Here is a 15,417-nt window from a genome sequence, read left to right on the forward strand (position 1 = left end):
AGCTAGGCTGGGGCCGTGGCTTCCTCGTGCTCAGTACCAGACCCCACGGTGCTCTGCTGCAAAGTTCTCCCTCCTTCTAAGTGAAGCCATATGAAGAGAAAAAAAAAGAAAATCTATTCTTGAGAGTGGCTGAACCAACCAATTTGTTCAAGCCATTCTTCTGGTTGATTCATTTTTAAGTGAAAAAAATGCTGATATATTGAAAACAACTTGAAAAATGCCAAAAGGGAAGAAGGGGAAACAAGTTAAACCATTTGAAGCTCATAAAAGAAAGAAAAAAAGCATTTAAGTGCAACCACATGAGTGGTGTAAAATTGGTGTAATACTTAATCCCATGTTAGAGCACAATGTGTTAGATATGAGTTCCTCTAGAAAATGAGGCCCTAAAATAACCTAATATTTATGATTGAGATTTCACAACATGATCAGCTCGCTGTGCTGTGCTTGCAAGGGAAAAAACCCTCTGGTTTACAGATCCACTGAGATAGGTCTTCGTTTCACTTGGCCAAAGTTTTTACTTGAATGCTGTTCTCAACTACTTCTTTGGATCAACATAACCAAAAAAATATTCCTGAGAGCCTCAGCAGCACATGGCTTGAAGGAAGAGATGGACCCAGGTTTGTGGGACACCTCTGTGTAAGTGTTCTCAGTGGAAAAGGGTGATGTGTAGGAGAAATTTAAGGGAAGGGCACAAGTTCTTGGCTAAAATGTGCTTCACTGTTAGAACATTTAACAGAGCTTTGGTATTCAGCAAGGTTTTGCTGGACTCCCTTTCTTGCTAACGTTTTAAACTCACTTTGCCCTTGACAAACATTGATTTTACCTTGTGCCCAACAGTAATTTGCCCAGGCAGAAATTTACCCATCCAGCTGAAGGGCTGGGAGGCAGCAATACAGCCTCCCAGCCATGGGAACATGGGTCAAGGAGTAGATTTGGTTTAATTACAGGGGATAAAAAGACATCAAACACACATAGTGCCTGTTCTCCTTGGTGTTGATGGATTATGGTGTTCATTGAGCAGCCCAATTTGCAATGGGTAAATTAGTTCAAACAAAGGTTATTTACTGTACTGTGGACGAGTACATGGGTTTGGCTTTTTACAATATTTTATGCGAATAATAAAGCGATGTTGATTTTTAATATTTCATTTACTTACTCACAGTAGATGACATAAGTGGCTGCTACCCAGCAATTATGAGTGTTTACTATGAACTTTTTACCTTGTTTCTGAGGAGCTATTCTTTAGATACATCCATCATCTCTTCCTCATAATATTTTCAAATAGCAATATATTTCATTCTCTTTCTTTGTCTTTGGGTTACTAAATCTATCATCTTACTGGGAAACTTATGGTATTGTCAGAAGTTGCATATTATGCCCTGGATTAAGGCTGTTTAGCTTGAATGTGACAAGTTGTTTAAAAATACACTCTTATGCTTTGTATTCATTCTCCACTCCAAAATTCTCTTTATAACAATGTAAATAAAGGACTCCCAGGACTGATACAGTGGGGCTGGCACAGTTAGAAGAAAAGACTCAGCCATTGCCCAATTTACTTTATGCAACATGAATCTTAATTCTATTGAACAAACATCAGACTGCGAAGTCTTGGGAGATGGAGCCTTTAGGGAACAGTTTACAGGGAGCACTCATCTTAAAGCAAATTCCCAGGCCTTCTTAATTTCTTTTGTAGCTTCTTAAAGGGGTTGAACCACAGGAGGTGTAATATGGATTCACTTTATGCCTGGTTCATTAAGCAGTATCTAAAGCTGAGAGCCCAGAATAAGCTGGAAATTGCTACAATAATAATTTCCAATTGTTCTGAGCATAGATATCATCAATGTGCAGAGTTTGGGGTTGTGGATGGCATTGGTGACTCCTGGGCTGCTCCTCTGTGGGAGCTGGGAGTCTCTGTCCTGCTCACCCCCACCTGCACCACAGAATTGACACTTGCAGCTCTTGCCCAAAGTAAGTGCTCACTTTGATATTTTCTCTTTTAATTCCCAACAATTTTTTTTTCTCCTCAGAAGCATTTCCTAACCCAGCTACTGAGTAGCAGCAGGATTCTAGATGTGGTTTCCAAAATGTTACTTTTTTTTTTTTTTAAACCAAATTGCTTTCAGATAAAATCAGCAAGTAAAACAGATGAGAATGGATTTTAAATTTTTTCCTCTCCCAGTTTTGGTTTATCTCACTTGCCACAAGCAACATCTCTGAAATATATTTGTAATTCCATGTGCTGCACCCACTTTACAGATTTCCTGGAAGACTGTAGGGAAGGAATTTTAAGATCACAAAATGGTTTGGGTTGGAAGGGACCTTTAAAGGTCATCTGGTCCAATGCCCCTGCAATGAGCAGGGACATCTTCAGTTAGGTCAGGCCAGTCAAAGCTCCATCCAACCTGACTTTGAGTGTTTCAAGGGATGGGGTATCTACCCTTGGTGTAGGCAAGAGTCCATTTTTCCCACGTGGTGTGAACTATTAAGAAATTTCTTAAATTAAAAAAAAAAAAAAAAAAAAAAAAAAAAAGCCCAACGTCCCTTTATATACAGAATCTTTGGTTTCTTGCAGGTTTCTCACATTCTCAGTTGAATGGCTCCAACCCAAGCTTTATGTGGGAGCTCTGTGCATCCACCCTTTGATATCAGCTCTCCTCTAAGCTGCCTAATAGCATCAATACCCCATTACTCACTCGTTGAGATACTTGGCCTCGCTCTCCTACACCTCCATTAGGACATTTCCTCCTCCCTGGGGAGCAGCCTGTGCTTGCAGCCAGCAGGAGGGAAAGCAGAATGGTTACTGAATTTAGATTAAACAGATCCAGGAGGAGCCCTTGGAAAGGCAGGGATGGATTAAGCAAGGCTGGTGTTTAAAGCATCCCCTGCACTCTGAGGGAGGCTGGAAGCTGCTGGGGTTCAGGCTCTGCCTGCAGGTCAGACCCCCAAAATTAGCCCAGGGGATGGTTCAGGTAGAGGGGCTTTAATTGCTCAGTCACCACTGGTCTCCATCAGGTGCTTCATCAGAGCTGTGGTTCCTCTCCAAAGCAGCTAGACTTGGCGATGGAAGAAGTAAACCTTTCTCCTGGCTGTAATGTGCTTTCAAGGAGGCTGCAAATATGTTGGGGTTGATTTTTTTGTCTCCCCTGTAGAAACTTGTGGGCAAGTTACTCAGGGAGTGGTGGTGGATTTTTTTGCCAATCATTTGTGACCACCAGGGCTTCTGTCTGCAGGTTGCCAATCCCATAGCGAGGGAGCAGGTGGGGTTTGGGCTCCCACTGCAGCCCCAGTGAGGGCAGGGGTTCCTCTGGAGCTCCCTGGTGGGCTGGGGAGGGGGTGTGCTGCACAGTGTATTCAAACTTCAAAGAGGAGAACTCCAGGCTGTGCCTGAAATTGTGGAGATGCAGTTGCACGTTTGAGCACAGAAATGTTTATGCAACAGGGGAAATTCTGATAGGAGTGCAGAAATATTTAATGGTCTTTGTTTATCATCCTTTTCCAGCAGAAAGGAGAGGGAGCAGTGTTGTTTCACAGATAAAAAGCAAGTTCTTGCCTTTTGTTAATGTTACTGTCACTCTCAAATACTCCACCAGAACTGGCTGACCTGCTGCAGGAGGCTGCAAAAAGGAGCTTTTTCTCCCAGCCTGTTAATGCACATGTTGTGGGAGAAGTGATGCTTCCAGGTGCTGGGCAAGGAATGCTGGCTGCAGCAGAGAGGCTGCAACACCAGGGCATGAAGGATCTGGTGTTATGGCTTTGCCAGAGACATGGATGCTCTCTGTGTGTGCTGGAGCAGTATTCTGTATCAGAGTTTATTGTCTGAGTGCTTTTTTTCCCTTAATTAAGGGTATTTTGTCACTTATGGCATTTTATTGATCCTTCAGCCATTGCTGCCCAGTAGGGTAAGAATACAGCAAGATTTATATATGAAATTAAAAATATGTGACCAGATCTAGGCTGTGTCAGCAGTTGCACAGAAGCATCTCTGACTCAGATAATTATTAGTTTCAAGAGGTTCATGTTCATTGCTTTAATACTTTAAATATTGTGATTTGCAAACCTGTAACAGCCATTTGCAGCACACAGGGACTGCACAGCAATGCTGCTTGCTCAGCAAAGGATTTTTTCCAGAATTTTGGATCATGTTAGATCTGGGGTTCTCTACTATCTACAATACTGATAACTTCAACACCTGCTTCCCAGATTGGTTTTTTTCACTGGAATTATGTTGTGGGGGGAAAAAACGGTATTTAAGTTGTGCTGCATACCAATTGTTTTGGTGTTTGTGAAAGGGGGGAAGACATGACATGGGTCCAAAGGGGAAGATCTGTGGTAGATGCTGTGCTGAGCTGGCTGTCCATGGCCATCACTAACCCTTTGCTCTGTGCCTGCCTCCCACAGGGCCCCCGGGGCGGCGAGGGAAGCCCGGCCGGCGCGGAGAGCCCGGTAAGCATCACCTGCCCTGGGCACCGGGGTGGCATGCGGGTGCCAGGGGGGTGGCAGGGGGGTGTCAAGGGATGTCAGGGGGGTGGCATGGGGGTGGCAGCCTTTGGGTAACGCCACCTCCATCTAACAGGCTGTGGAACAGGGGCTTCCCTCGCCCCTGCGTGCTGGGCATGAAGGGTTTTGTTAAAAACTTTAGAAAAACCAAACAAAGCCAGCTCCCAAACTCCTAACAACCAAAACCAAATTTTTAAAAAAATTAAAGGAAGAAACCAACCAACCAAAACAAAAAAAACCCAGTTCCATTCAAAGCACCCACAGCTGTTGTACCTTTTGTCCATCCTTCCATTTCTCCTTGTAGCATTCAGCCTCATCACTGCCCCACCCAACATTGAAGAGGGACAGTGAAATAGGGAATGGAGCATGGAAATAGGGAATGGAGCATGGAAATGTGGAATTCCCCAGCCATGCTGGATGGGAGGTGTGCACTGGCTTGTCCTCTGCATGTGGCCATATCCCTGTGTTGTCTGCCTGGTGGTGTCTGCATTTGGGAGTCAGGGATAACCAAACCTCAGCCACCAGCCCTGGGCACATCCCCTGAGCACCAGTGTGCCCTCAGCTTGGCTGAAACCTCAGAGCAGCCTTGCTGGGAGATTAATTTGAGCTGTAATGGTGTGTCTCTGTCACTTCAGTGTATCTGGTGAGGTTTGGGGCTTTGTGCCTGTCTGAAATGGGAAAGGGCTGCCCCTGTTTCAGCTAGGGAGAGGTGGTGTTTGCATCCTGCTCTTGGGTCTGAGTGCTGCTGGAGCAGGGAGAGATGCAGCTGGTGTTGCTGTTGCTCAGGAAAATTGGCTGGGATGTGCCCAGAGAGCCAGGCAGTTCTTGGGATTGCCTCACTGTGCCAGAAAGCAGCACATGAAATTACATGTCCCAGCTCTTAGGCTCTTGAACACTGATTGAATGAATGGGAGCCAGTGGATTTTCATTTAGTGAGGAGACTGAATTCTGTCCTCTGCTGCCTCTTGCTATTGAAAATTCACAGCTGGTATTTCAAACAGGGCAGCATAACTTTCTGATCACCAATATTTTAAACAATTTCTTTTACTCTGAGGAAAGGAAATTGAGTGGATTGTGCTGCACACCAGCAGCAGCACCTGAACTCCTGGACTGAGGGACAAGAAAGGCAGGCAAGCATTTCCCCTCTCTTCCACTGGTATTCCTGAGTGCATTAGGGGTTTTCTGAGGTATTTTAGTTCCTGAAGCATCAGGGATTTACTCCTGATCAAGGGATACGTGCTAATGGAGTGGTGGTGGATCCCAACCAGCTTTGTTAATTTGTTTCATTTTCCCAGCGGCCAGGCTGTAGGAACAGCCACCAGAGAGCTTTGATTATTTTCTTGGTTTTTTTAAAAAAAACACCTAAGGGCTTTAACGAGCACAGTGGAATAGAGCATTCTAGCAAGGGCAGCTGGAGAGGTCAGCCATTGGGTCTGATTTTAAATGCAGGCATTTGTGTAAACACTGTGCAAGATGTGCCTCTGGTCCATACAGAAATCTGGGAGGTAGCACTGGGCTCACACATGCCCTTAAATCTCTTCTCCCTGCTTCATGCCAAACTCTTGAAAAGCAGCAATTTCCCTCGTGCTGTGGCACATCTGCAAATGCACTTGAGCATCCCTCTGATGAAGCAGAAAGCTGCCAGGGAATCGATGCAGAGCCAGCAAGAAAACAAACATTGTAAAATAAAATAAAAAAAAAATAGAAAAGAAGAAATTAATTATTGACGATTAAAAAATTCCAAACCTTAGCAACAACTTTTTAAAACTTCTGTAATTGTGGAGGAGAATGGAGAAGAGTGCAGCTGCCACCCACTGCACACAGGCACACGCTGGGGCTCCCAGTGCAATCCCAGGAATGCAGTGCAGAGCCTGCACTGCCCCACTGCAGGCACACAGGCAGCAGCCATCCTGCTGTGTGCTGCTTTTGGCTGAGCTCACTGCTGTTTGTTTCTCCAGATAACTTGAATATATATTTCTATATCTGTTTGAGAACCTGACCACACATAAACTGGGCCCTTGTTCCCTCGCTACAGCTGATAAATGTGAATAAAACTTTGTTTGTGTAGCATGCTGGTGTCCATCCCCAGGGACCCTGCCTGCTTAGGGCTTCACAGCCTCCAGACAAAGGCTGTTGAAGAGCCAGAAGGCTCAGCCCTGCCAAGGGAAGTGTTTTTCTTTGGCCTTTGTTGAAATAGTCATGTTGAAAAAGCTTTTCAGATTATATTGAAACTTTCAATGTATATCTCTAAGAAACAAGCAGAGAAACTGTTAAGAGATACTCCTGTCCCTTTTAATCACACCCTCTTGTTGATCTAAACCAAGACTGAATTTTGCTTTTTTCTTCTGCCATGATGGATTCAGATGAAATAAATTAATCCTCCAGCTATGTTTCTCTAAACTAAGAATTCATCATCATGAAAACACATTGGGACAACTGCTCTCCTTCACAGATATGCACCATACCATAAAAGATTAATTTTAAAACCATTTCTGGCAAAAAAAAATTAACTATTTAGAGCATTTGGACGTGGGACAAGCCTGGCTGCACATGCTTCAAAAGCACTTGTTAAACCAATGGGGTGAACCCCCATTGCCCCCAGGGCAGGGAGGGGGTCCTGCTGGGCCTTGCCTCTGGGCTGATGGTTTATTTTGCTGTAGAGAAGCCTAAAGGGAACAGGTTTTCCCCTGGGGAGCCCTGGAGGGCAGAGGGGGCTGCACTGAACCCCATCTTCCCTTTGGGTTCACATCTCTGGTGGCAGCTCCAGCTCCCCGTGGTGGCACAAAGGTCCCCCTGTCACCCCTTCCCTGAGCTCAGACACAAGGGCCAAGTGCCTGGGGAGTGCTTCTGCCCCCATCAGCCCAGCTGAACAAACCAGGGAGAAACTGAGTCAAATGGCTCCATCCGACCCATTTGATTTCCTCTCTCCATCTTCTGGCCCTGTGGGAATCACTGCTGCAGCAGAGGAGCAGTCCTGGGGCTGGGCACAACCACTGCAAAAGAGGCTGCTCTTAAAAACCAGTTTATCCCACTGCTGCTACCATGAAGCCAGAAAATTCACACCATCAGCTTCCCTGGGGGATGTCACTTTGGCTGTTTGGTCTGGTCCAGCAAGTCCTGGGCTCCATCCCACCCTGCCAGGACAGACACAAGGGTCCCAGCACCCTTATTCCTGCACATGATCATGAACAAGGGTCTCAGCACCCTTATTCCTGCACATGATCATGAACAGTTTCTTTTCCAGCTGGAAAGCAAGCACAGCCTTGAAGAGTCATGTGCAGCCACCCATGGAAGTGGTCTACAGAAAGAAAAACACATTTTAATACAATTTTATGTGGGATTTTCAGCCTTTTCTCGCTGTGGGGCGGAAGAAAGCTTTTTCAGCACTTGCTGTCGTGATTGGCCCTGACAGCCAGCCTGCTCATCTCAGATGCAGTTCCTTTTCCTTGCCAAAGGGAAAATCAGGTTTAATGTCATGTTAGCTTATTTTTCCAATGTGATATGTCCCAGTGAGGACACAGTTCAGCCGCTGGAGTGAGCGTTTGTGAAATCACACGGATTTTTGCCAGGGACCTGGGAGGTTTTGCTTCCCCTCTTGCTGCCAGCTGTGTGAGCAGGGTGGTGTAGGGATGCACAGCCCTCACGGGGCTTTGTGTTTATTGTTTTAAAGACTGAGCCATGCTGGGGTGTTCCTGAAGGATGGAGGAACAGGATCCAGGATTTGGGAGCTTAGCTGGAGTGTTGGTTCAAAGGCTTTGCACAACTAGATGGTGGGAGATATGTTCCTGTGTCTTGGAATATCATTCTGCTTTCTTCCCCTGGCTTGATGATTGATCCAAACACTGAAGCTCAAAATCTCTCAAAATAAACCAGGAGACAAGCCACATGAAATGTTCAGCTTGGCAAGTCTCTGAGTAAGGCTTTGCTCTCCTCACATGAAGCAAGAGCTGCCCAGGACACAAACACCCAAAGCTGATGGCTGGGGTGCTGTGCAGCAGCTGCTTGCATCAGCTGTGCACAGCTTCAGCTCAGGGGGATAAATGTTGGCTGGTTTGGCACAAAATTCCCTTTACAGGTGGGCTAGAGAGGGCATTTTTTTATGAAGTGTTGTTTCTTTGGAAAATCCTGACTTGGCATGATTTCTATCTCTGGCAGAAAAAGTTTTGTTTACAAAATATTTCATCTCAAAAGCAGTTTTTGGAGAAATGTGTTGAAATTTTGCTATGGGATAGAAGTCTTCTGCTCACCACCCGCGATTTTTTCTTTTTTTTTTTACATAATGCTGCAGGTATTGCCTTAATTTGAACTTCTAACAAAGATTTAATTCAAAAGGTTTTTTGTTAGTTTGGGAGGGCTTTTTTCTTACAGCTATTCTGTTTGTGCAAATATCCTGATTCGGAACAAGAAGGAATCTAAAGCTTTTTTAAAAGGAAAAAAACCAATGTGATTTCTATGCAGGGAAGGCTTATTTCTCTTCCAGTGCTATATATACTTAAAATCCTATATTTTACATATCAAGATTTATGCTTTCAAACCCATTAGCCTTGTGATTGAATAGACAATTATAAATATACAGTTGTTGTTACATATGGGGCTGCATGTGGGTAAATCACACAGATAATTGTATTTATTTGGGGATTTCTATTGCTCCCCTATTTCTTACTATGAACTGCCTGTGACAACCTCATACCCAGGGATGACTTCTGCTGAACTTCAGGAAAATCTAATCTGGCTCTCAGTAATGAGCCTTTCCTAGGAGAGGATATTCCCCGTGTGCCCCAGCACCGAGGCACAGACAGGAGTTAGAGGTCAGCACACAGTGACAAATGAAGTTTTTCCCAGTTTCTGTGGCTTCTAATGGCTGTAGCAGTTGTTACCTGTTACTACCCATGGCTCTGTTACTCTTTATACAGCATCCCAAATTAATAACTCTATATATATATATACATTGTGTGTGTGTTTAAATACACATAGCCATGTATTAATATAGATTTTTTTACTGTATTTTTTTACATCTTCAGGTGGCCACAGATGCATGTTTGCTACCTTGGGGATGGACTATATGCCCTTTAGAGTTGCAGCAAAGTCCCCTCTGACTCTTCCTGAGCTGTTGGAAATGTCTGGCTGATTTTGTTTCCCCTGCCTGACTCTCTCCTCTCATGCATGGCAGGAGAGCTTGCATGATAAATGACTTGCAGATTTAACAGAAATATCATCTTATCCCAAATTTTCCAAGCTGAAAAAATACTTGGAAATAAATGACTGTGACCTGTCATTTCCCATATGTTTGTGTACTGCTGGGGATGGTGCTGCTGTGAGCCACTCGGGCTCTGGATATACAAAATAACATTCATGTTGGTCAATCAGGAAATCTGGGTCATTAATTTTTAATGAGTTTTGATTTTCACCTCCTGCTAGCACAGCTGTGCATGTTCTTAAAGAATCTTTTTGTGTTCCCAAATTCCTCCATGCCCTTGCATGCTTGAGCACAAGGTGTTCACTCCTGGTTACAGCAGCATCCTCCCTGCTCAGGTAAATCAATCATAGACCAAAATCTCTGCATTTGCAGGTTATTTTTGTCTTTCTCCTCTGCCCTCTGAAATCAGCCCCCAAGTTAATTTATCGCGTAGTTTTCAGTACACAAAGGCTGTTTCCAACTTTTATTTGTTGTAAGAATTTCCAAGTTGTTTCATTCTCCCTTGCAGCCTCTCCAACTGATTATCGCCAGTCAAAATTATTAGCTGTAAATTCTGGCAAATTTCTTTGAAAAGAGCATAAATCTTGTGCAATGTGCCCACAATGATGAGATGGCTGGATGAGGGGCAGCCCCTGGGTACAGGACCAGCTTCTTTATTTATTGTTGAATTGCAAAAATACTTGACTTTTTTCCCATAAGAAACAAGTGCGGTGTGGCTGGGCTGTTGAAAAACACATTCAGCAAACCAGAAAGTTATGTTGTTCTTAGGAGGAGAGAAGATCCGTTCAGTAGGTTTAACTTTATGCCTTAATGAAGATTTATTTAGCCTCAATTGGCCAGCAGCACAGTGAAAAATTGGTGTAACTCCACTGGTAGGGCTGGAGAACATCCAAAGGTGCATTTACAGACCCTCCCATTTGACTGATTCCTGAATTTGGGAGGAGGAAGCACTTTAAAAAAGCATTTACCTGCACTTGTTGGGGAGAAAAAAACAGTAGCTGAGAAAAGGAAAGTAGGCAACAAATTCCAAAGAGATTATAATTGGTACATGATTGAAATCCCATATTAAAATAATTTCCTGCACACTTCTTTGAGACTTAAGTCTTGACTTTTCCACAAAAGGGCTCTTGTGGGTAGCCTGGTGTGAGTTAATAAATCAGGTTTATGATTCTCAGTTAATAAATTGGCACAGAGCCACTGGCTTCTGTATTCAGAAGAAATTAAAGCAAGGAGAGCGAGTTAAGCCCCTGTGCTCCTGGCCTGGAGCTGTCCCTGCCCCAGGTGTGGCTGTGTGGTGGCACTGACCCCTCCAGGTGACAGACACAGGTCACTGGGATGGTTCTTGGTGCACTGCCAGCCATTGCTTGCTGCCACCCCTCATTCTTAGGCTTGTTTGATTTTTATTTAATTCAACTTAGCCATGTTTTTAATTTTAAAATTAATTTTAAAATCCTTGAAAAGGCATTGACTTGAAATATGTTCCTTGAATAATATTATTGAATAACATAGATGAACAAAGCTTTTTTCTAATTGTTTTTGCCTCCATTTTAAGCTTTACCACATTTTTTTCCTTTTCTAATTGTGCTTCTAGTTTCTGGTTTTGATCAGGCAAGAGTCAGAGCATGAATAAATCCCAGACAGAGCTATAGGCTGCCTCATGAGCAGGAGTGCAGCATGGATTGCATTGGATTAGGGCTCAGTGCTCACCTCAGTGCAGCACCAGAGGGAAAACTGCAGGGATTGCTGTGGCTGTGGTGAGCACCCTGCCCTGCTGGGGGATTTGGGGCAATGTTTCTTTTCCTACTGCTGTTAGAGCCAGCCTCAGACTGTGCCCCTGGCCCCCAAAGCCTGACCTGGGTGTGATGGAATTTCCCTGGAGCTGAGGCACTGAGCAGGGGCACAGGGAACACAGGAGGGGCACATGAGGGTGTCACAGGGGTTTTATGACATGTTTGGGGGTCAGGGAGAGGGGGGCACATCCGACAGGAACATTTGGGGTCTGTGGAAGCAGCAGCACTGCCCTTGTCAGGTCCCTACCTCACTGCTCCTCTGGCTTTCATGAGCTTCTATCCTGCTCCTCCTGCATTACTCAAAGGATAGATAAGGTCCATTGTGAAAATATAGATTTTATTAGTAAAAATTGGCACATTTTTCTGGCCACATCTGTCTCCTTTCTGCTGGCCACAGGTGATGCCCAGGGCCATGATGGGGGGAGAGGAAACAGAGTCACACTGTGAAAAAATGGGGGAAAAATTGGCTTTACACCCCTGTCAGTACTGCTGTGCCAGCAACACAGTGAGATGGGGCTGTAACAGGAGGATGTGGATGGTGCTGAGTGAATCTGCAAAATCATCACATGGAATTGAACTGGAGTCCTAAATCATTCTGGTGTTCATTCCTGATTTCTGTTGCTTTATGAGATTGAACTTTTTCTTTGAAACTGACTCCTTTTTTCTTTGTTTTTCTTTTGTTTTCCAGGACCTGCAGTAAGTATCGTGGATTTTACTGTTGGATCAACAAAGTTAAGGCTTCCCCTTCCCCTGCTTTTCAGTGCCCTTGCAAAAGCACAGCATTTTTTTTTTGGTGGAGGTGTGTCTGGAAACAAAATCAGTACCAGATGCTGCTGGATTTCTTTTTTCATGATTGCAGACAAATTGTGGGGGGAATTTTAAAATGTTTAACTTGCTGCCCCAAGGAACTTCCACTAATTTTAAACTCAGAAAATATTCAGTAAAAAGGAGCTTTCCCTTTAAAGAGTTCTTTAGTCTGCCTCTATTTAACAGAAAGAGTGCTGTACTAATATTTAACATGTTACTGGGTTTATTGGTTCTAAAGCTCTGTCTTGCTTTTCTTATCTATTGTGTTTCCAGCATTTAATATGAGTTTGGTTGCCTCACAAGGGGGGCTAGAGGGAAAACCATAGCTTGCTTGCTTCTTTCTTTGAAGTCTTGGGTAGAATAATGAGCATTCCTACCAATGCAACCAGAAAATTTATGGGGAAATAGTTGTTTGAAGGGGTAATAGTTGAAAATGTGTCAACTCCTCCTTTCAAATGTTCAGACGTGCCTTTGGCTGTGCCACCACATCCAAATCTGTTGTTCTCCTGCTGGTTTTGGAGTGAGAATTTATGTTTTATTTGTGCCCTCCAAGTTGCTGAGGGTTGCTTTAAAAAATAAATTATGGGTATTAGGTGCTTCTGGTTTTCTACCTTTCTTCCCCCGGAGGAGGAGGAGGAGGAGGAGGAGAGGTTCAGGCTGTTTGCAGCCACATTTCCCTGTCTGTCATTGCACTAGCAGAGGCATTTCTTCATGTTGTTCTCTTCCTATAGAGCCTCACTGAGCTGAAAGGGCTTATTTTAGGGAAAATAAATTTGGCAACTATTCCTGAGCTAATAAATTCCCAGTTCTGTTATGGTGACAAGAAGTGGGGGCTGTCCCATCACCATGGCTTTGGTTCTGCTGGGACTGGCAGCACTGCCTGTGGGTTTAGTGAAGAGTTTTCAGCCCTTTGAAATTTTGCTTCTATTTCAAGTTCATTTTTTAACTTAAATACATAAGAGGGGGTTGAGCAAAACGATTATTTGGTATTAAATAAAGAGGATAATGGAACACTGCCTGTTTAAAACTCCCCAGATACACCTTTAAGGGACGCTCCCCATTGACTGAAGCACTTGGGCCAGTTGGGAATGGGTTTGTGTGGCTGTTTGGTCGTGCTCAGAGGCTGCTCTGAGCCCACCCGCAGCCAGGGCTGGTGCTGCCTCACGTGTGCTGTCTGCTCACGTTTATTATGGCCATCCAGCACAGGCAACATATGGTGCACTATTAATTTTTCTTTGTCTCTAGTTGGTTTCATTTCCTGGTTCCCACGGCACTATTGAATTGCAAACGGAGCACAGGGGAGATTTAACACAAACAAGACCTTTTTTTCCTTTCCTCTCCCCTTGCCCTTCTTTGAAAGACAACTCCTGGTTTAGTTAATTTTTGGGTTGGGTGGGGTTGGTTGGTTGGTTTTGTTTTTTTTTTAAATCCTGCTTTTTAGCATAAATGGCCTTTGCCAGAGACTTCTTTAAGCATAATATAAAATAAGTCCTAGAACCCACAGAACCACAATATTATTTTATTTTAACAGTACTGCATTTATTAGTTTCTTCTGTTTCTTGATTTAGGCCAGAAGGAATTGATTACTTGTTATATGTACAGCATTACACTGCTCTAACTGTATCCCCAATTCTGTTGTCCCCTAGTAGCAGTTGTTCTGGTATTTTATTCTTTTGGCTGTCATAAGTTAGTTATGCATATAAAATTATTAGAATTTGTGGTACAGGATTTGTGGCTCATGGATGATTGATTGTCCTGTCTGTGAGTAAGGGGTATTCTGCTCAGATATTCTATAAAACCTCTGTTTTGGGGAGCATTAAAATCACATGCTGGGTAGGAAATTTCTACAATTGAAATATAGGCTTGCCACAGACTGTAATTAAGCATTTACAGTCACAGATATTAGCAAACACTTTATGTGCTAATGTGCTGGCTGGGGAACTCACCAGCAAGCGAGGGCAGGGCGTTCCAAGTGTTTCCTATTTATCTGTGTGTGCTCCCTGCCTTACCTCTCCATAAACCTCCTGTACCCTTTATCCCAAGCTGTAACTGGTTAAATGGGCAGTTGCTGGAGTCAGTGTTGATTCTGGATGAACCAGGAGTGCTGCAGAGGCATCACAGCTGCAAGGGTGCTTAGGGGAAGGGAGAACCCCCTTGAGTGGTGAGAAGGGGCTGCTGGAGCTGTCCCATGCCATGAGCAAAGCCTGACTCCAGTTCTGCACCCACAGCACGCTGACAGCACCTGTATTTGTGCAGCAGGTGACGTTGCTGCAGCAGGTGCCATTGCTGCACAGGCACTCCTCACTGCCTGTGTGTGTGCCAGCTGATTCCCACCAGCTCCTTCCTGGGTCTTGCCCTGGGTCTGCTGTAGCTCAGGGCATGGTCAGCAGTCCTTTGGGCTGTAAATGCCTCTGGGAACCCCTGAGGAGAGCAGGAAAGGTGAAATACCCTGACTGGGCTGTGTTTTGTTCTGCTGATCCTGCAGCTGCTCTAGGAGCTGCAGTAGAGTCATTCCCACAGCATCAGCTGTGCTTTCTGCTTCACTGCAAATAAAGCAAAGCTTAGATGTGAGCTGGGAGAGGGCACCCTACAAGGAAGTTAATGGATTTAGAGGGGTAAATCTTCACAGAATCAAGTAGTGAAGCTCAGTGATCTCTGTCCTGGCTGATGTCTCAGCCTCCACGACCTCTCCCCAGCACTGGGGTGTTTTCTTTCCTCTTGGCACCTCCATCCCAGGGCAGCTTTATGGCCAGGACCCAGTGTGTGCCATGCATGGCTGTGGCTCCAGGGCCAGCAGGGGCTGGGCACTGGCGGCAGGGATGGGTGCAGGTTGGCAAAACCCTGGTATGTAGCCAAAGGGGGGCAGGGGATCACAATACAGGGAAATCAGGGAAATGCACTGTAGGTGCTACCCCTCTGATAGTTGCCCCAAGTGGTTTGTCCAGTTTAGTGCCAGGGCTGGCTGGAGAGGCCATGGCCCATGTCCTGCCTGCTGCTCTGTGATGTCAAGCTGCACTGACTGACTCATGTCCCTTGTTCCCCCCACAGGGGCAGTCAGGACGCGATGGGTACCCGGTAACTCCACTGCTCCTTGAATTTTATTCTTTTCTAATCTCTGCTCTGTGG

The 15,417-nt window shown here is 44.7% G+C and overlaps 1 protein-coding gene across 1 annotated transcript in view; it reads left to right on the plus strand.

The window, feature by feature from the left end:
* Positions 1 to 15,417, plus strand: part of LOC131089721 (collagen alpha-1(XXIII) chain-like) — a 173,873-nt gene that overhangs the window by 122,883 nt on the left and 35,573 nt on the right. Inside the window, 3 exon segments of the mRNA XM_058034591.1 lie at positions 4,399 to 4,443; positions 12,173 to 12,180; positions 15,340 to 15,366. Of these exon segments, the coding sequence (XP_057890574.1) occupies positions 4,399 to 4,443; positions 12,173 to 12,180; positions 15,340 to 15,366 (80 nt within the window).

This window comes from Melospiza georgiana, chromosome 15 (assembly GCF_028018845.1).
Source record: "Melospiza georgiana isolate bMelGeo1 chromosome 15, bMelGeo1.pri, whole genome shotgun sequence".
In the NCBI taxonomy this organism is placed as follows: Eukaryota; Metazoa; Chordata; class Aves; order Passeriformes; family Passerellidae; genus Melospiza; species Melospiza georgiana.